At 40.3% G+C, this 20871-nt stretch overlaps 2 protein-coding genes across 2 annotated transcripts in view; one reads left to right on the forward strand and one right to left on the reverse strand.

Moving 5' to 3' along the window:
- LOC125096359 (28S ribosomal protein S31, mitochondrial-like) overlaps window positions 1-20871 on the reverse strand; it is a 764428-nt gene that overhangs the window by 637682 nt on the left and 105875 nt on the right. The window lies entirely within an intron of this gene.
- Window positions 1-20871, forward strand: part of LOC125096357 (phosphatidylinositol 3,4,5-trisphosphate 3-phosphatase TPTE2-like) — an 83540-nt gene that overhangs the window by 49073 nt on the left and 13596 nt on the right. The window contains exons 12-17 of the mRNA XM_047723260.1: window positions 9257-9317; window positions 10333-10414; window positions 10518-10606; window positions 15063-15124; window positions 16450-16530; window positions 18613-18718. Of these exons, the coding sequence (XP_047579216.1) occupies window positions 9257-9317; window positions 10333-10414; window positions 10518-10606; window positions 15063-15124; window positions 16450-16530; window positions 18613-18718 (481 nt within the window). The remainder of the gene's footprint in view (window positions 1-9256; window positions 9318-10332; window positions 10415-10517; window positions 10607-15062; window positions 15125-16449; window positions 16531-18612; window positions 18719-20871) is intronic.

Consider the following 20871-nt stretch of genomic DNA (forward strand, 5'->3'; position numbering starts at 1 on the left):
AGTGGTCATGTAGTTCCCCTTCACTCTTAAGAGGGAATAAATTTGCAGGATTAGACTTTGAACAAGGGATAGTAATATGTAGAGCAATGGACAGTAACATGTAGAGCAAACAGTAAGATTTCACATGCAGTAAATTTGCTAATATAAATGTCAAGTGTTTCCTAGAAGTAGCAAGATTGGACATATGTGGGAATAAAGAAGCAAGCACTATGGTGGAAGTGTCAACAAGTGTGGCCAGTGCTGCCATGACATGCAGGCAAAGAGGTTGCACTTTCATCTCCAGATCATGGAATGTGCTAAGATAGACAGTCTCTTCCAGTGTAAGCTCTTCTGGTTAGTTAATATTTTGTGAACACAGAAAAAGGGTTGGCCTATTTAGGACAAAGTTGGAGGTTATTACAAAAAGGGTTTCAGGGCGCCTGGGTGGCTCAGTGGGTTAAGCCGCTGCCTTCGGCTCAGGTCATGATCTCAGGGTCCTGGGATCGAGTCCCGCATCGGGCTCTCTGCTCAGCAGGGAGCCTGCTTCCCTCTCTCTCTCTCTCTCTGCCTGCCTCTCTGTCTACTTGTGATCTCTCTCTGTCAAATAAATAAATAAAATCTTAAAAAAAAAAAAAAAAAAAAAAAAAAAAAGGGTTTCAAAGAGCAGACAGCATTTTTCACTTTCCCAAGAGTTTCTGGAATTGTAAACTTAAGGCTATTGAGAAAAAGGAGATCTACATTACCTACATTGCTAAAAATCTTCTTAGTTATCTTTTAGTTTTTGACCTTGGTACAATTACATATTCTTTGTTCTGGTTGAGGACAAAAACTATCCATCTAGTCCCCCAAAATGTGGTTTCTTGGCAGAGTTGAACTTTCTTTTAGATGCTTTTTGTCTCTGTTGAGCTAGTTAGTTTAAGAGGTATTTATAGTCCTCAGGTAAACTATTTAGATCAGAAAACATAGCGGCAAGTTATCTTTGTATTGAGTCAAGGATGGATTCTTAGAGAAAATTCAGGCCTTGAGATCATTTTTTTAAAACATATAGAGAAATAGGTGATTTTTAAAAAAATCCCTAAAACTTAGCCATCCAAGTAGTTTTTAAAAAGATTTTTATTTATGTATTTGACAGAGAGAGAGAGAGATCACAAGCAGGCAGAAAGGCAGATGGGGAGGGGGAAGCAGGCTCCCTGCTGAGCAGAGACCCCCCCCCCGATGCGGGGCTCGATCCCAGGACCCTGAGATCATGACCTGAGCCGAAGGCAGAGGTTTAACCCACTGAGCCACCCAGGCACCCCCAGGTTTTTCTTTGTCTTTTTTTTTTCCATAAAAAAAGCAAATGCTGAATATCCATAAGTGTGGTATACTAAGGAAGACTGCACAGAAATTAAACACTGTGAAATGTTTGCTTATTGAGAGAATGAAGGGCAAAACGGTATTCTAATGGTTGTGTGATATTTCATTAGTGCTATAATCAAGCTTGAATGTTGGATAGTTAGGTGTCATTAACAATAATGCAGCTGGTGGTGGGTATTATGGAGGGTACGTATTGCATGGAGCACTGGGTGTGGTGCATAAACAATGAATTCTGGAACACTGAAAAGAAATTTAAAAAAACATTAATAATACAGCATCAGAGGCACACAGGTTTAAAGGCATAAAGCCTTTTCTCTTAGGTTCCTAGGAATAAAATTACCTGGTTATGGAGTATGAGTATTTTGGGAGTTCTCAACATATATTGCCAAATCCAAAGGATTATGTTAGCAATAAATCAAAAGCTTTATTTTCATGCCATCTTTGCGAGCATTGGATTTTCCCATTTGAAAAGGAAAGGGCTAATTTCATGGGTGAAAATGGGATTTTATTGTTGTTTAGACTTCTCTGTTGGTGAGGTGAACATTTATCTATATAGGTTGTTATGCAGTTAAATTTTCTCTTTAAAAATTTATTTATGTCCTAGGCCCATTTATCTATAGGTTGAGGGCGTATTGTTTAAATTGTTTTGAGTTACTAGTTTATACTAGCGTAACTAGTTTATAGTTAATATTAGACATAGTTCCCATTCACTCCATTTTACTGAAAATGCTTCTTCCCTGTTTTTTTGTTTTTTGTTTTTTTTTTTTAGAGAGAGTTTGGGATTCTTTTTTGTTTTTTATTTTTTATAAATATATAAAATAATTTTATCCCCAGGGGTACAGGTCTGTGAATCGCCAGGTTTACACACTTCAAAGCACTCACCATAGCACATACCATCCCCAATGTCCATAACCCCACCCCCCTTCTCCCAACCCTCCATCCCCCAGCAACCCTCAGTTTGTTTTGTGAGATTAAGAGTCACTTATGGTTTGTCTCCCTCCCAATCCCATCTTGTTTCATTTACTCTTCTACCCCCTTAACCCCCCATGTTGCATCTCCTCTCCCTCATATCAGGGAGATCATATGATAGTTGTCTTTCTCCGATTGACTGATTTCGCTAAGCATGATACCCTCTAGTTCCATTCATGTCATTGCAAATAGCAGGATTTCATTTCTTTTGATGGCTGCATAGTATTCCATTGTGTATATATACCACCTCTTCTTTATCCATTCATCTGTTGATGGACATCTAGGTTCTTTCCATAGTTTGGCTATTGTAGACATTGCTGCTATAAATATTCGGGTGCACGTGCCCCTTTGGATCACTACGTTTGTATCGTTAGGATAAATACCCAGTAGTGCAATTGCTGGGTCATAGGGTAGTTCTATTTTCAACATTTTGAGGAACCTCCATGCTGTTTTCCAGAGTGGTTGCACCAGCTTGCATTCCCACCAACAGTGTAGGAGGGTTCCCCTTTCTCCACATCCTCGCCAGCATCTGTCATTTCCTGACTTGTTAATTTTAGCATTCTGACTGGTGTGAGGTGATATCTCATTGTGGTTTTGATTTGTATTTCCCTGATGCCGAGTGATATGGAGCACTTTTTCATGTGTCTGTTGGCCATCTGGATGTCTTCTTTGCAGAAATGTCTGTTCATGTCCTCTGCCCAATTCTTGATTGGATTATTTGTTCTTTGGGTGTTGAGTTTGCTAAACTCTTTATAGATTTTGGACACTAGCCCTTTATCTGATATGTCGTTTGCAAATATCTTCTCCCATTCTGTCAGTTGTCTTTTGGTTTTGTTAACTGTTTCCTTTCCTGTTTGAAAGCTGTTGATCTTGATAAAATCCCAATACTTCATTTTTGCCCTTGCTTCCCTTGCCTTTGGCGATGTTCCTAGGAAGATGTTGCTGCGGCTGAGGTCGAAGAGGTTGCTGCCTGTATTCTCCTCAAGGATTTTGATGGATTCCTTTCTCACATTGAGGTCCTTCATCCATTTTGAGTCTATTTTTGTGTGTGGTGTAAGGAAATGATCCAATTTCATTTTTTTGCATGTGGCTGTCCAATTTTCCCAACACCATTTATTGAAGAGGCTGTCTTTTTTCCATTGGACATTCTTTCCTGCTTTGTCAAAGATTAGTTGACCATAGAGTTGAGGGTATATTTCTGGGCTCTCTATTCTGTTCCATTGATCTATGGGTCTGTTTTTGTGCCAGTACCATGCTGTCTTGATGATGACAGCTTTGTAATAGAGCTTGAAGTCCGTAAATGTGATGCCACCAACAATGGCTTTCTTTTTCAATATTGCTTTGGCTATTCGAGGTCTTTTTGGGTTCCATATAAGTTTTAGGATTATTTGTTCCATTTCTTTGAAAAAAATGGATGGTACTTTGATAGGAATTGCATTAAATGTGTAGATTGCTTTAGGTAGCATAGACATTTTCACAATATTTATTCTTCCAATCCAGGAGCACGGATGGAACATTTTTCCATTTCTTTGTGTCTTCCTCAATTTCTTTCATGAGTACTTTGTACTTTTCTGAGTATAGATTCGTAGCCTCTTTGGTTAGGTTTATTCCTAGGTATCCTATTGTTTTGGGTGCAATTGTAAATGGGATTAACGCCTTAATTTCACTTTCTTCTGTCTTGTCGTTGGTGTAGCGAAATGCAGCTGATTTCTGGGCATTGATTTTATATCCTGACACTTTACTGAATTCCTGTACAAGTTCTAGCAGTTTTGGAGTGGAATCTTTTGGGTTTTCCACATATAGTATCATATCATCTGCGAAGAGTGATAGTTTGACTACTTCTTTGCTGATTTGGATCCCTTTAATTTCTTTTTGTTGTCTGATTGCTGAGGCTAGGACTTCTAGTACTATGTTGAATAGCAGCGGTCATAATGGACATCCCTGCTGTGTTCCTGACCTTAGCGGAGAAGCTTTCATTTTTTTCTCCATTGAGAATGATATTTGCGGTGGGTTTTTCATAGATGGCTTTGATAATATTGAGGTATGTGCCCTCTATCCCTACACTTTGAAGAGTTTTGATCAGGAAGGGATGCTGTACTTTGTCAAATGCTTTTTCAGCATCTATGGAGAGTATCATATGGTTCTTGTTCTTTCTTTTATTAATGTGTTGTATCACATTGATTGATTTGCGGATGTTGAACCAACCTTGCAGCCCTGGAATAAATCCCACTTGGTCGTGGTGAATAATCCTTTTAACGTACTGTTGAATCCTATTGGCTAGTATTTTGGTGAGAATTTTTGCATCTGTGTTCATCAAGGATATTGGTCTGTAGTTCTCTTTTTTGATGGGATCCTTGTCTGGTTTTGGGATCAAGGTGATGCTGGCCTCATAAAATGAGTTTGGAAGTTTTCCTTCCATTTCTATTTTTTGGAACAGTTTCAGGAGAATAGGAACTAGTTCTTCTTTAAATGTTTAGTAGAATTCCCCTGGGAAGCCATCTGGCCCTGGGCTTTTGTTTGTTTGGAGATTTTTGATGACTGTTTCAATCTCCTTACTGGTTATGGGTCTGTTCAGGCTTTCTATTTCTTCATCGTTCAGTCATGGTAGTTTATATGTCTCTAGGAATGCATCCATTTCTTCCAGATTGTCAAATTTGTTGGCGTAGAGTTGCTCATAGTATGTTCTTATAATGGTCTGTGTTTCTTTGGTGTTAGTTGTGATCTCTCCTCTTTCATTCATGATTTTATTTATTTGGGTCCTTTCTCTTTTCTTTTTGATAAGTCTGGACAGGGGTTTATCAATCTTATTAATTCTTTCAAAGAACCAGCTCCTAGTTTCATTGATTTGTTCTATTGTTTTTTTTTGTTTGTTTGTTTCTATTTCATTGATTTCTGCTCTGATCTTTATGATTTCTCTTCTCCTGCTGGGTTTAGGGTTTCTTTCTTGTTCTTTCTCCAGCTCCTTTAGGTGTAGGGTTAGGTTGTGTATTTGAGACCTTTCTTGTTTCTTGAGAAAGGCTTGTACCACTATATATTTTCCTCTCAGGACTGCCTTTGTTGTGTCCCACAGATTTTGAACCGTTGTGTTTTCATTATCATTTGTTTCCATGAATTTTTTCAATTCTTCTTTAATTTCCTGGTGACCCATTCATTCTTTAGAAGGATGCTGTTTAGTCGCCATGTATTTGGGTTCTTTCCAAATTTCCTCTTGTGATTGAGTTCTAGCTTCAGAGCATTGTGGTCTGAAAATATGCAGGGAATGATCCCAATCTTTTGATACCAGTTAAGACCTGATTTAGGACCCAGGATGTGATCTATTCTGGAGAATGTTCCATGTACACTAGAGAAGAATGTGTATTCTGTTGCTTTGGGATGAAATGTTCTGAATATATCTGTGATGTCCATCTGGTCCAGTGTGTCATTTAAGGCCTTGATTTCCTTGTTGATCTTTTGCTTGGATGATCTGTCCATTTCAGTGAGGGGAGTGTTAAAGTCCCCTACTATTATTGTATGATTGTTGATGTGTTTCTTTGATTTTGTTATTAATTGGTTTATATAGTTGGCTGCTCCCACGTTAGGGGCATAGATATTTAAAATTGTTAGATCTTGTTGGACAGATCCTTTGAGTATGATATAGTGTCCTTCCTCATCTCTTATTATAGTTTTTGGCTTAAAATCTAATTGATCTGATAATTGCCACTCCTGCTTTCTTCTGATGTCCATTAGCATGGTAAATTCTTTTCCACTCCCTCACTTTAAATCTGCAGGTGTCTTCGGGTTTAAAATGAGTTTCTTGTAGGCAACATATAGATGTATTTTGTTTTTTTTTATCCATTCTGATACCCTGTGTCTTTTGATGGGGGCATTTAGCCCATTAACATTCAGGGTAACTATTGAGAGATATGAATTTAGTGTCATTGTATTGCCTGTAAGGTGACTGTTATTGTATATTGTCTCTGTTCCCCTCTGATCTACTACTTTTAGGGTCTCTCTTTGCTTAGAGGACCCCTTTCAATATTTCCTGTAGAGCTGGTTTGGTGTTTGCAAATTCTTTCAGTTTTTGTTTGTCCTGGAAGTTTTTGATCTCTCCTTCTATTTTCAATGATAGCCTAGCTGGATATAGTTTCTTGGCTGCATGTTTTCTCGTTTAGTGCTCTGAATATATCATGCCAGCTCTTTCTGGCCTGCCAGGTCTCTGTGGATAAGTCTGCTGCCAATATTTTTACCATTGTATGTTACGAACTTCTTTTCCCAGGCTGCTTTCAGGATTTTCTCTTTGTCACTAAGACTTATAAATTTTACTATTAGGTGACAGGGTGTGGACCTATTCTTATTGATTTTGAGGGGGGTTTTCTGTACCTCCTGGATTTTGATGCTTGTTCCCTTTGCCATATTGGGGAAATTCTCTCCAATAATTCTCTCCAATATACCTTCTGCTCCCCTCTCTGTTTCCTCTTCTTCTGGAATCCCAATTATTCTAATGTTGTTTCGTCTTATGGTGTCACTTATCTCTCGACTTCTCCCCTCGTGGTCCAGTAGCTGTTTGTCCCTCTTTTGCTCTACTTGTTATTGAAACTGCACTCCTTGGTAGGTGAACTTGGTCCTGGCTGGATTTCTTGTTGATCTTCTGGGGGAGGGGCCTTTGTAGTGATTCTCAAGTGTCTTTGCCCCAGGCGGAATTGCACTGCCCTTACCAGGGGCCGGGCTGAGTAATCCACTCCGGTTTGCTGGGTTTGCTTTTGGGAGCTTTTGTTCCCTGGGCGCTTTCCGTAGAGTTCCGGAGGACGGGAATGAAGATGGCGGCCTCCCGGTCTCCGGCCCAGTGGAGCCGAGAGCCCGGGGCCCCACTCCTCAGTGCGCCCTCAGAGAACAGCGCCCAATTACTCCCATCACCCTGGCCTCCGGCCGCGCTCCGAACTGACCGAGCCTGTGACCGGTTCAAGGTAACCCTGAGCTGAGGGCTCACTCCTCAGCTCTGTCTCTGTAGCCGGCTTCCCCGTTCTAATACCTATAAGCTCTGCGACACTCAGATACCCCCAATCCTTCTGTGACCCTGCGGGACCTGAGGCCACGCTGACCCCGCGTGGGCTTCACCCTGGTTAGGCCTCTGGAGCGATGTCCTTCAGCGAAACAGACTTTTAAAAGTCCTGATTCTGTGCTCCATTGCTCCGCTGCTTGCCGGGAGCTGGCCCCTCCACCCGCGGTCTATCTTCCCGTCGCTTTGGATTCACTTCTCTGCCAGTCCTACCTTTCAGAAAGTGGTTGATTTTCTGTTTCTAGAATTGCTGTTCTTCTTCCCTTTGATCTCTCATTGGATTTGTAGGTGTTTGCAATCTTTAGATAAGCTATCTAGCTGATCTCCTGCTACTTGAAGTAGTCTCAGCCTGCTACTTCTCCGCCATCTTGACTCCTCCTGGAAATCTCAAATTTTTAAAGTCGAACCTAGATCTGTTGATCTTCCATTGATTCAATATTTTGTTTTTCTTGATCTAAAGAATTTATTAGGGGCACCTTGGGTGGCTCAGTGGGTTAAAGCTTCTGCCTTGGGCTCGGGTCATGATCCCAGGGTCCCGTGATAGAGCTCCAAATTGGGCTCTGTGCTCAGCAGGGAGCCTGATTCCTCCTCCCTCTCTGCCTGCCTCTCTACCTACTTGTGCTCTCTGTCTGTCAAATAAATAAACAAAATATTTTTAAAAATATAAAAAATAAAGAATTAATTAATATGCACTTGAACTTCTTAGAGATATTTGTGGGTTTTTTAAAATCTATGATTCTTTATTCCATCTGGATTTCATTTTAGTGTAAAGGATCTCATGAAATCTTGATGTGTAAGAGTCTATTCCCCCATTCCAGCATTATACAGACTCAGAGTATTTATCTTATTTATTTACTATTTCCTACTGACAATTTAACCATTTGATCATTTTGATATTTTTTCTTTTTCTCAATATGAAGCTAGTAAACATTGCTCAGGTTAGTATACTCATCAATTTTTAAGCTTTTTTACAGTCATTTTGTTGTACAGAGACACATGGTCTGTGTGTGTTTCAAATGGATAAATTTGTTAGAAATACTGTATTTGTATGTGATAGTAACTGTTCTTTAGATCCCTATTTCTTATTTGAAAAGTTATGCATATATGCATATTTGTGTGTGTGTATATATATATGCACATACTCGCATATATATTCATTTTAGAAAATATGCAAAGGTGATCCAAAAAAGTCTCCATATTGCCACCACTTAACTAAAATTTAATATAATGTGTTTGTTTTTTTATCATGCATATATAGACACACAATAATACCACACATTTTTGCATTATTTATTCATTTAAATAGTGCATAGGTTGACTGTAATATCCAGATCAGGATCTAAAAGTACTATGTATTTGGGCACCTGGGTAGCTCAGTTGGTTGAGTCTGCAATTCTTGGTTCTGGCTCAGGTCATTATCTCAGGGTTGTGAGATGGAGGCCCACATCAGGCCCCATACTAAGTGGGGAGTCTGCTAAAGATTCTCTCTCCCTGCCCTTCCTCTTACTCATGTTCTCTCTCTCTTTTTTCTAAAATAAATCAATCTTTTTAAAAAATTAAAAAATAGAAATAACCTATCTATTCAAAAATAGATCTAGATAAGAATCATATATTACTATGAAATCATAATTTTCACATATTTACGTAAGGCTAGCTGTCTCTGGTAGCTTTAAGCAATGTGTATTTATAGTAGAGGTTATTCAGGTAGTCACGCACAACATTGTGGACTATTTGAAAACCGTCAGTGCATAAGCTAGGACTTGGAATGTAGGTACTAAATCTCCCTAAATCTCCCCTAAAAGGTGCTAAGTGAAGGATAAGTGAATAAAAGGTAATGACCATTCTGGCTTACTCCTAAGGAATAGCTTATATTGGTGCCATATGGATTCATGTAAGACATGTGTCTATTTTTTCTAGGAAGTTGTGCGGTTCTTAGATACCAAACATCAAGAACACTATCAAGTCTACAATCTATGCAGTATGTACATGGCCAGATATTTTGCTACTATTGATATGAAACAGATCACTACATATAAGATGATTCAGTCTTCACATTTCATTTAATCATAAGTATTTGGTGGGTGATGGGAAGTGAGTTTAAAAATCTCCATCTTGCATTGGTTCTGTTTTGTAGGGGAAAAAATATCTCAATAGTATAAATGCCCTGTGGGGGAGACAGGAAGCTTAAATTGAGGCAGAGCCATTTTGTGTAGAATCTGCTCTCGTGGTGTTAGGTTTAGGAAAATACTTCTGTTTTCCCTGCTGGCTTGTGTTTTGGAAACACTAGGAGTGGGGTGTGAGGAGAGCAAAACCCAAATGAAAAAAATCCAAATAGTCAATAAACAAGGGAAAATATGCTCAAAAACAAAACCTGTAGAAAAAAGACTATATCCCCACTTAGTATTCTGTCTTGTCTTTTCCTCCTCCTGTATACTAAACAGACATTTTCAGGAGGCAAGCATTCTGGTTGGCCACATTTACGCCACATTTACTTCTGCTCTGTGGTAATATGTGGTAATATGATGAGTAACCTACTAGAAAATTAAAAGTAAGGCTTGTTAAGTCCAAATAAGTTGGGTTACTCAAGATGGACAAACCACTGCTATCTCTGTTTTTCAGACCCTTAATATTCCTAAAAGCAACAAGAGCCAGTAAGAAAGCTCCTCTTAATGGTGGATAAGGGGGACACCTGGGTGGCTCACTTGGTTAAGCATCTGCCTTTTGCTCAGGTCATGATCCCAGATTCCTGGGATCGAGTCCCGAATCTGGCTCCCTGCTCAATGAGGAGCCTGTTTCTCCCTCTCCCTCTGCTACTCCCCCAGCTTGTGCATGCTCTCTCTCTCTCCCGCTCTCTGACAAATAAATAAATAAAATCTTTTTAAAAAATTAAGGTGGATAAGGCATTTATAATAAAAACTATAACTTCTTCATAACTTGATCATTTACTGTGTTTATTAGGCATAGTTATCTGACCTATGTATTATTTATTTTAGGTGAAAGAGCTTATAATCCCAAGTACTTCCATGACAGGGTCCAGCGAATCAAGATTGATGATCACAATGTCCCCAGTCTAAGGTAAATTTCATGCCAAGATGGCTGTGAAAAGAAAGCTAAATATACTGGGCTTGATTTTTTGAATGAATTTTAATTCAACTAAAAATTTTACATTTGAAATCAGTGAGATGGTGGCATTCGCCAAGGAAGTGGATGAGTGGATGTCTCAAGATGACAAAAACATCGTAGTGATTCACTGTAAGGGAGGCAAAGGTAAAAATATTTTTTTAATTTTTCTTTTTCTAAATAAATATTAATACATTAAAGTACAAGAATAAGGTACATACTGTTATTAGTATTAATAGTTGTTAAAATTTTGGAAGGGGTTCGCCTAGGTGGCTCAATGGTTAAGCATCTGACTCCTGGCTTCAGCTAAGGTCATGATCTCAGGGTAGGGATATCAAGTCCTTCAGCAGGCTCTGCACTCAGCATAGAGTCTGCTTAAGTTTCTCTCTTCCTCTGCCCTTCTGCTCCCCACCCTGCTCTCTCTTACTCTTTCTCTCAAATCTCTCAAATCAATGAATACATTTTTTAAAAAAATAGTTAACATTTTTTGATGTTCACTCTAAAACTAATGGAAGGGAAGGAAAGGAAGTGGGGGGTGGAAGGTAAATACTAAAGGGAAGAAAATAGGAATAACAAAACTAAGAAAGATTGAGCATATTTTTTTTGTTTATTGACTACTTGAGTTTCTTCATTTTTGATTTGCAAAAATATCTATGAAAGTAAAAATGTTTAATTTTAAAAACTGTCAGAGCACCGTTTTTTAAATTTTTTAATAAACATATGTGTTTTTATCCCCAGGGGTATAGGTCTGAGACTTACCAGGTTTACACATTTCACAGTACTCATCATAGCACATACCCTCCCCAATGTCCATATCCCCACCACCCTATCCCGTCCCCGCTCCCCCCAGCAACCCTCAGATGTTTTTTGAGATTGAGTTTTTTATGGTTTGTCTCCCTCCCGATCCCATCTTCTTTCATTTTTTCTTTTCCTATGTCCCCAAACCCCCATGTTGCATCTCCACTTCCTCATATCAGGGAGATCATATGATAGTTGTCTTTCTCCAACTGACTTATTTCACTAAGCATAATACCCTCTAGTTCCATCCATGTTGTCACAAATGGCAAGATTTCATTTCTTTTGATGGCTGCATAGTATTCCATTGTATATATATACCACCTCTTCTTTATCCATTCTTTTGTTGATGGACATCTGGGTTCTTGCCATAGTTTGGCTATTGTGGACATTGTTGCCATAAACACTCGGGTGCACGTGCCCCTTTGGAGCACCACGTTTGTATCTTTATGATATATATCCATCAGTGCAATCACTGGGTCATAGGGTAGCTCCATTTTCAGTTTTTTGAGGAACCTCCACAAAGTTTTCCAGAGTGGCTGCACCAGCTTGAATTCCCACAAGCAGTGTAGGAGGGTTCCCCTTTCTCCACATCCTCGCCAGCATCTGTCATTTCCTGACTTGTTAATCTTAGCCATTCTGACTGGTGTGAGGTGATATCTCATTGTGGTTTTGATTTGTATTTCCCTGATGCTGAGAGATGTGGAGCACTTTTTTCATGTGTCTGCTGGCCACCTGGGATGTCTTCTTTGCAGAAATGTCTGTTCATGTCCTCTGCCCATTTCTTGATTGGATTATTTGTTCTTTGGGTGTTGAGTTTGCTAAGCTCTTTATAGATTTTGGATACTAGCCCTTTATCTGATATGTCATTTGCAAATATCTTCTCCCATTCTGTCAGTTGTCTTTTGGTTTTGTGAACTGTTTCCTTTGCTGTGCAAAAGCTTTTGATCTTGATGAAATCCCAGTAGTTCATTTTTGCCCTTGCTTCCCTTGCCTTTGGCGATGTTCCTAGGAAGAAGTTGCTGCGGCTGAGGTCAAAGAGGTTGCTGCCTGTGTTCTCCTCAAGGATTTGGATGGATTCCATTCTCACATTGAGGTCCTTCATCCATTTTGAGTCTGTTTTCATGTGTGGTGTAAGGAAGTGGTCCAATTTTATTTTTCTGCATGTGGCTGTCCAGTTTTCCCAGCACCATTTGTTGAAGAGGCTGTCTTTTTTCCATTGGACATTCTTTCCTGCTTTGTCAAATATTAGTTGGCCATAGAGTTGAGGGTCTATTTCTGGGCTCTCTATTCTGTTCCATTGATCTATGTGTCTGTTTTTGTGCCAGTACCATACTGTCTTGATGATGACAACTTTGTAATAGAGCTTGAAGTCTGGAATTGTGATGCCACCATCTTTGGCTTTCTTTTTCAATATTCCTTTGGCTATTTGAGGTCTTTTCTGGTTCAATATAAATTTTAAGATTATTTGTTCTATTTCTTTGAAAAAAATGGATGGGATTTTGGTAGGGATTGCATTAAATGTATAGATTGCTTTAGGGAGAATAAACATTTTCACAATATTTGTTCTTCCAATCCATGAGCATAGAACATTTTTCCATTTCTTTGTGTCTTCCTCCATTTCTTTCATGAGTACTTCATAGTTTTCTGAGTACAGTTTCTTTGCCTCTTTGGTTAGGTTTATTCCTAGGCATCTTACGGTTTTGGGTGCAATTGTAAATGAGATTGACCCCTTAATTTCTCTTTCTTCTGTCTTGGTGTAGAGAAATGCAACTGATTTCTGTGCATTGATTTTATATCCTGACATTTTACTGAATTCCTGTACAAGTTCTAGCAGATTTGGAGTAGAGTCTTTTGGGGTTTCCACATAAAGTATCATATCATCTGCAAAGAGTGATAGTTTAACAACTTCTTTGCCAATTTGGATGCCTGTAATTTCTTTTTGTTGTCTGATTTCTGAGGCTAGGACTTCTAGTGCTATGTTGAATAGCAGTGGTGATAATGGACATCCCTTCCATGTTCTTGACCTTAGCGGAAAAGCTCTCAGTTTTTCTCCATTGAGAGTGATATTTGCTGTGGGTTTTTCATAGATGGCTCTGATGATATTGAGGTATGTACCCTCTATGACTACACTGTGAAGAGTTTTGGTCAAGAAAGGATACTATACTTTGTCAAATGCTTTTTCAGCATCTATAAAAGTTGGGTATTCTTCCTGTCTGATGAGGCATAATATTCCTTTATATATATGAACCATATCTTCTTTATCCATTCATCTGTTGAAAGGCATCTTGGTTCTTTCCACAGTTTGGTGACTGTGACCATTGCTGCTATGAACATTGGGGTACAGATGGCCCTTCTTTTCACTCCATTTGTATCTTTGGGGTAAATACCCAGTAGTGCAATTGCAGGTCATAGGGTAGCTCTATTTTTAATTTCTTAAGGAATCTCTACACTGTTTTCCAAAGGCTTATGTTTTACATTAAGATAAATGACTGAAGGTAATTCTGTATCTTTTTATGCTTCCCTGCTGTACTTGACTTGATTGGATGATAGGATATGTACTGTGTCTGTAACTGTACACAGCCACAAAGACACGGAATCTGCAAAAATGTTTTTCAGATGGGAAAATACCAGTTATAGAGACCCACGGATGGCCTCCAGACAGAACTGAAATGTTAACAGTCTTTACCACTGAGAGGAGGGTTGGTAATAGTCAGGATTTCCTTTAGCAAGACACCTTTATGTATCACAGCGTGAGGTGGTAGAAAGTCTTTTTTGGAAGTACTTGGCTTAGAATGTTTTCAAAACTATGGGTTGTAAAATAAGTTTAGTTGTTCATTGAAAAAAAAATAGAATAAGAAGTAGTATATATCTAAAATTAAAAGGGTAAGCTTGAAATTACACAAAGTAAGTTCAGCATACACTGGCTAAGAAAAAGCTACAGATAAGTGTAGAAATAAAAGACACAGTGTATTTTTTAAATCAAATTTTGTATAGCAGGGCAAAAATATAATTTAGAGTAAAACATAAATTTTGAGGATGAAATAACATGAAATCAAGGGTTTGCTTTAAAATGCTATAGGGAGTGCCTGGGTCACTCAGTTGGTTAAGTGTCTAACTCTTGATCTCAGCTCAGATCTGGATCTCAGGGTCATGGGTTCAAGCCCTCCACTGGGCTCTGTGCTGGGTGTGGAGCATACTTACAAAAAGTTTAAAAAATGAAATGCTGTGGAAGAAGAGAGGAAGAAAAACATGGAAGGAAGGAAGAGGAGCGAAACAAGGACAACAATATAATATACTGTGGGAAACAGATACATGGGGTTTGTTTTACTGTTCTGTTTACTTTCATGTATGTTTCATAACACACTTAAAGACTCAAAAATAGAAGGAAAAAGTGGGTGTTATAAATGCTATGTCATGTTTTGGGTTCTGATCATGTTTTATCTCTTATAGGTACTTTTGTTTATGTTAGTTGGAAAAACAGGGTGTGTAATTAGTTCTTAACTGGTAAGTAGCTCTTTAGCTCTAGGATTCTAGAGGAGACCTCACTGGCTCTGCCCGTTACTGCAGTCCCCAGCAGCAGGGGTTCAAGAACAGTATACACGTGTGCACGTGCCTTTATGCACACGGGACAGAATTCTAGATACAACCTCAGAGCAATGAAACAGCTTTGGCTATTCCTGAATTGAAATCTTTTGAACAAGCACTTTCAGAGGGAAAGAAAATCGATCCCAATTTCTGACAGCATCTTTATACCAAGTACTGTCACAAACAGGTTCTTCATGGACTAACTTCTTTTCTTTTGCAGGAAGAACTGGAACGATGATTTGTGCCTACCTTATTGCCAGTGGAATATTTACAACTGCAGAGGTAGGAAAGATGTTACTACAGATGATCTTGTGCTGACTCAATCTGATAGTTCTGAAACCTCAGTGGTAGGATGTTAAGATGGTTCTTTGAGTCGTGGTACTTAATGAAGTTGTAATTAGAGATCCACTTATTAGAAAGCCTCGTTTTAATATGTCCTTGTTTATTTTTTTTTCCAAAATTTTCTTTACATTCCATTTAGTTAATATACCACATTTCCTAGTTTAATTTGCACTGGTTAGTAACTGACCTAGGTGCCTCTTTGGGACAGAGCTAGGGTGAGGTCAGTGAGAAACTCCCCTCAGGCACAAAATTTAAGGGAATGCCAAAATTAAGAGAAATAATCGAATGCAGTATGTTTTAAAATCAAGATTAATGGAAAAAAATCCATGATGTCTACAGTAATACCAACATTTTAAATAAACATAGGGTCTGTTAGGGACAGGATTAAAGGGGGGGTGTAAAGTCAAGCTGTCCAAGTGTAAAACAACTCCACAGTCATAATGCCTCCTACAGCTCAGTTGCTCCCAGCCCCATTCTTATGCCCCCAGTTAGGGGACGGTCTCCTTCCTCACAAGAATAATATCAAGATTGGTTTGGTAGATTCTCCCAAAGGACCTCCAACATCCTTAGAAACACTAGGTAGGTAAAAGGTACATTTTCCAATGCAGAACAAAATCTCTCCTTGTTGTTATTAACCTCTCATAGTCAATATCTATGGGATCTCTTGGAGACTGGGCCCTCTGAAAATTTCTGCAGAGACAGGGTGGGCTATTTCCAGTTCTTAAAGTGGGGTTCTCAGTCTTATTTCTGCCATGATTGTGCTGAGAAGTTTCCACTGAATGGACATGGCCAGCAACTCTGCTCCCCACTTGGCCAGTAGTCTGAGAAGAGAAACTTCTCACCCTCTGGTGCCCCACCCTCTGGTGCCACCATCTGCTTTATTCCTAATTTGAGACACACAGGTTAGGAAAATGGAGGCTCTTCCCCAGTGTTTTCCAAACTGGGTCCATAATCTATCAGTGAATTGTAAAGTCAACCTGTTGGGTTGTGACTAGCGTTTTTAAAAATAAAATGGACTAGATTCGAATAGAAAATATCAAAAGGTAAGTATTGATTTGTGAAACTTTGGTTTCAGTTGTATGTGAGTGCGTGTTTGTGCAAAAACCTTGACACGATATTTTTTTTGTTGTTAACTTTAGTTTGAGTAACCTCTGCCTAAAGGCTGCAGACTTAAGGAAATAATGTGCCCTTAGAACCTTTAAGAATGCCTTCCACAGGAAAAGAAAGTACATGTGAGCCATGACTGTGTTGCCCCCTTTTCCTAGGAGAGCCTTTATTATTTTGGAGAACGGCGAACAGATAAAAGCACCAGTACTAAATTTCAGGGAGTTGAAACCCCTTCTCAGGTAAGTTGTCATTCTTAAAAGGGGGGACCTTTGGGGGAGTTCAGCACCCATTATTTGGTTTCACTGTGCACTCTTCCTCTCGTGATCGGGCCACTCCACTCTGGTGCCTGTGACAGGCCTGGAACCCTCCCAGGACCAGAGAGCCATGTCTATGAGTACCCCCCTGCCACAGACACACACACCCTGCCCTGGGGAATCCTGCTCTCCATTTAACATTGGTCACGGCTTACAGAGTTCAAGAGTTGATTCCTTCCCAAAGTGGAAAGGTCTAATTTCTAAGATTCCAGACTCGAAGATTATGGAAAATCATTAGCCTTTGATTTCTCTCTGAGAGGAAATGAATCTTTCACAAACCCCTACTTGGGCCCATTCACCTCTTGCAGAATATCTCGTGTGTGTGTGTGTGTTTGTGTGTGTGTGTGTGTGTGTGTGTGTGTGTGAGAGAGAGAGAGAGAGAGAGAATCAAAGAAAGAGACAAGAGGGGGCTGCCGTATTTTGAAAGAAAAAGGGGAAATTAACATCTTACCAAACCTATTCTATTCCCAGACACTATTATATTTTGACATATATTATCTCATTTAATACTCAGAAAATCCATGTGAAATATATGCAGTTACCCTATTTTATCCTTTAAAAAATATTTTATGGTGAATAATTTCAAACATAAAAAGCTGAGACAATCCTATAATAAATCCCCTTATAGTCCTTGCACCACTTCAACCATCATTTTATCGTGTTGCGTTCATTCCCTCTCCACTCTCCTCACACGCACACACACACACACCCCTTCTCCACAGAACCCAGATGGCTGTGGAGGAAATCCCAGTCATCAGGTCATTTTATCTCACAAGTATTTTAGTGTGACATTCACATAGACTCTCAAGGGTAAAAATACCATGACACCATTGATCATATCTAAAAATATTATATCTTAAGGGGCACCTTGGTGGCTCAGTTGGTTAAGAATCTAACTCTTAATTTCAGCTCAAGGTCATAATCTCGGGTCATGAGATCAAGCCCTGCAATGGGCTCTACATTCAATGGGGAAGTCTGCTCGAGTTTCTCTCTCTCTTTACTTCCGCCCCTCTGTCCCTCTAAAACAAATAAATAAATCTTTAAAAAATAAAAATAAATAAAAATATCATACCTCGGGGCACCTGGGTGGCTCAGTGGGTTAAGGCCTCTGCCTTCGGCGCAGGTCATGGTCCCAGGTCTGGGATGGGGCCCTGCATCGGGCTCTCTGCTCAGCAGGGAACCTGCTTCCCTTCCTCTCTCTCTCTGCCTCTCTGCCTACTTGTGATCTCTGTCTGTCAGATGAATAAATAAAATCTTTAAAAAATATATACCTTAATGATACCTTAATAATACCCAATTTCTGGGGCGTATAGGTGGCTCAGTCAGTTAAGTTTGTCTTCAGCTTGGGTCATGACCCTGGGGCTCCCTGCTCACTGGGGAGACTGCTTCTCCCTCTCCTTCTGCTCCTCTCCATGCTCTTGGTCTCTCTAATGCACACACTCTCTCTCAAGTAAGTAAATAAAATCTTTAAAAAATACACTCAAGCTGGCCGCAGGGACAAGAGCATATGTATCTTCGTTAGAGGTGTGTGGAGCTCAAGTCCTTTCGTGATGAGGAGGCTACTCTCTGCCAGAGCACAAACCTTCCTTGAACTTAGTCACAGTTAAGCCTCCACCCCCAGACTGAGCTTTTCCACAGTCGTATTAACTACGTCTTGGTGAAATGTTGTAGCGCTTTCCCTGGGTCTGGTTAGGTGTCCTTTCAGTCGAAAGTGGCCTATAGGAGCAACATGTGGCTCCCTTCTTGTTCCTTCCCCACAGCACAGAGTTCAGAACTTTTCTTCTAAGGGAGATATTCAGTCATGAGGCAGCAAACATAAGCATGCCTAGTCATATAATGGCATTCAGTAAATGTTTCTTTAATTAATGATTCTCCCTAATTCTATGATTCTCCCTAATTAATGATTCTCCCTAAATTCTATGTAAAAATAAAAACAAAAACAAAATCAGGAATGCTGAGGTTAGACTTTTCACCTCCACTTAAATTGAGTCTTCTGTTGTTTTGCAGAATAGATACGTTGGATATTTTGCAGATGTGAAAAATATCTACAACATGACTCTCCCTCCAAGAAAAACACTCAAGATTAAAAAAATCATTATTCATTCAATTCATGGTAAGTGATTTATGTGTCATTGACGAGTTGGCCAGGAGGGCAATGTTCTGACTCTTGAGGCGTGGGATGGTTGCTCCCATGTGTGTACCAACAATCCCAACTCATGGCTATCCTTTTATGCATCCTCACGTGTAACCCCTTCTGGTGGAAGAGCCCAGAAGCCCTTAGATGTCCTCTCTTCACCAGTTTGTAGGGGCTCCATCCCCTTCTGTCTTCTATTCCCACTGCTGTCTTGGCTTCAGCCCAGGGTGGGCTTTTAAGAATAGAACCTCTGATGGAGAAGAGCGGAAGGGCTCATGAGCCCTGGAGACCACCTCTCCCTCATGTCCACCTCTAGTTCAGGGTTCCTCTGGCAGCCCTGTATCATTTGCTCACATGAGCCTTTCAGAAACCTTCTTTTCCCTCTCATCATCCTGGTCTCTCCCTCTCCCCTCCCTCCTGCACCCTTAGTCCCCTCATCCCCAGCAACTCGAGATGTCTTGATATGTCTTAAAAACACAAAGGTGGGGCGCCTGGGTGGCTCAGTGGGTTAAGCCACTGCCTTAGGCTCAGGTCATGATCTCAGGGTCCTGGGATAGAGTCCTGCATCGGGCTCTCTGCTCGGCAGGGAGCCTGCTTCCCTCTCTCTCTCTCTCTCTCTTTGCCTGCCTCTCCATCTACTTATGATCTCTCTCTGTCAAATAAATAAAATCTTAAAAAAAAAATACACAAAGGTGTCTTCAATACCCAAACAACAAATGAAATTTGTTGCCACAAATTCTCTTTAGAAATAACTACCAAGTGCCTGCTTTGGGCAAGCCCCCTGCTAGTGTTTCTCTGCCCTCAGGAAGGAGAGGAATGAGTGCGCATGGATATAATGAGCTGACCACAGTGTTGGGGCACACAGACTGGACCCTGCCAGCTGAGGGTCAAGGTCAAGGATAGCTTCCTAAGGAGCACCACCCAGGTCTTCCTTACTGGAATCTACGTAAACACAGAAAGGGGGTTGGGAGAAACCTAGGGTAGGGGCGGTGGCAGGGGCAGGGGGCGTCTTTCAGCCTCCTAGCTTCTATTAGTTATTACCAGGAGTAAAAATCCTGATCAATTTTAAAAGAGCTGACTGTTCTCCTGCTTCAAGAATGTCAGGAGAGAGACTGGGATTTTCCATCATGTAGGGAGGCAGGAAAATTAGATCTTCCATCTCTGGGACTTAAGAAATGAAGGGGAAGGGGAGGGGGAGAACCATCCTCAAGTCTTTAATTCTCCATCAACCACCCGACTTCCTGACCAGCTCACAGGGCATGTGGCAGAACAGGGCCACCTCAGTGGGGGTGGGCTGGGGCTTCACTCTCACTGCCCAAGGTGCAGCAGGGAGTGATGCTCTGACTCCCCAAAGTTAAACCATGGCCTGTGCAGAGGTGCCGGGTCCCTTATGAGTAGTATGGTGCCAGAGCACTGGTATCCATCCCAACAGGCTTATATTTTTAGCCCTCTGGGGAGTCCCAAAAAATAAGAGCTAGATATATATATGTTTTAACATTTCATCCAATTATTCAGAAATAAAAGAATCCTTTAAATAAATATATAAACTGCACAATTAAAAAAAATTACAGTTAAAATATAAAATGTTTTCAAATTATTTCTATATCCCTTCCTCCCCACCACACACACAGAGGTGGTGGTGAGGAGTTTTAATGGATTACCACAATCAGATTGCATCAGTTTCTGGCTTGTGAAAACAATGTCAACCCAGGAGCATTATTTCTGTGGGAAATTTTGTCTAGGTTTCCAAAGAAGCATTGTGCAGGCAGACCCTTGAAACACGGCCCATTCAGGCAGAAGAGTGCCTGTGTATAAAAATTAGCAACTGTTGGTGAAAAGGCTTTGTAGACTGCAAAGTCCTCTAGAGAGTCCATTATGACCATTTCCTTGGCTGTGTGTGAATTAGGAGGGAGAGGGTTGTCGTGGGTCCTAATGGCTGACCTCACTCAGAATTCCAGGTGTTGCCATACCTCCCCAGGCAGAGCCAGGCTTGTCCAACTGGTGTCAGAAGGTAGGGGACAGCAATGTCTTGCTCTGTTCCCTTCCCACATTTAGTGGGGTCCTGAAAAAAGAGTCGACCACTTTATTCTAGACCAGGAAAAGCAACATGGTTAGCCACTGGAGCAGTTTCT

This window comes from Lutra lutra, chromosome 3, assembly GCF_902655055.1.
Source record: "Lutra lutra chromosome 3, mLutLut1.2, whole genome shotgun sequence".
NCBI lineage: Eukaryota > Metazoa > Chordata > Mammalia > Carnivora > Mustelidae > Lutra > Lutra lutra.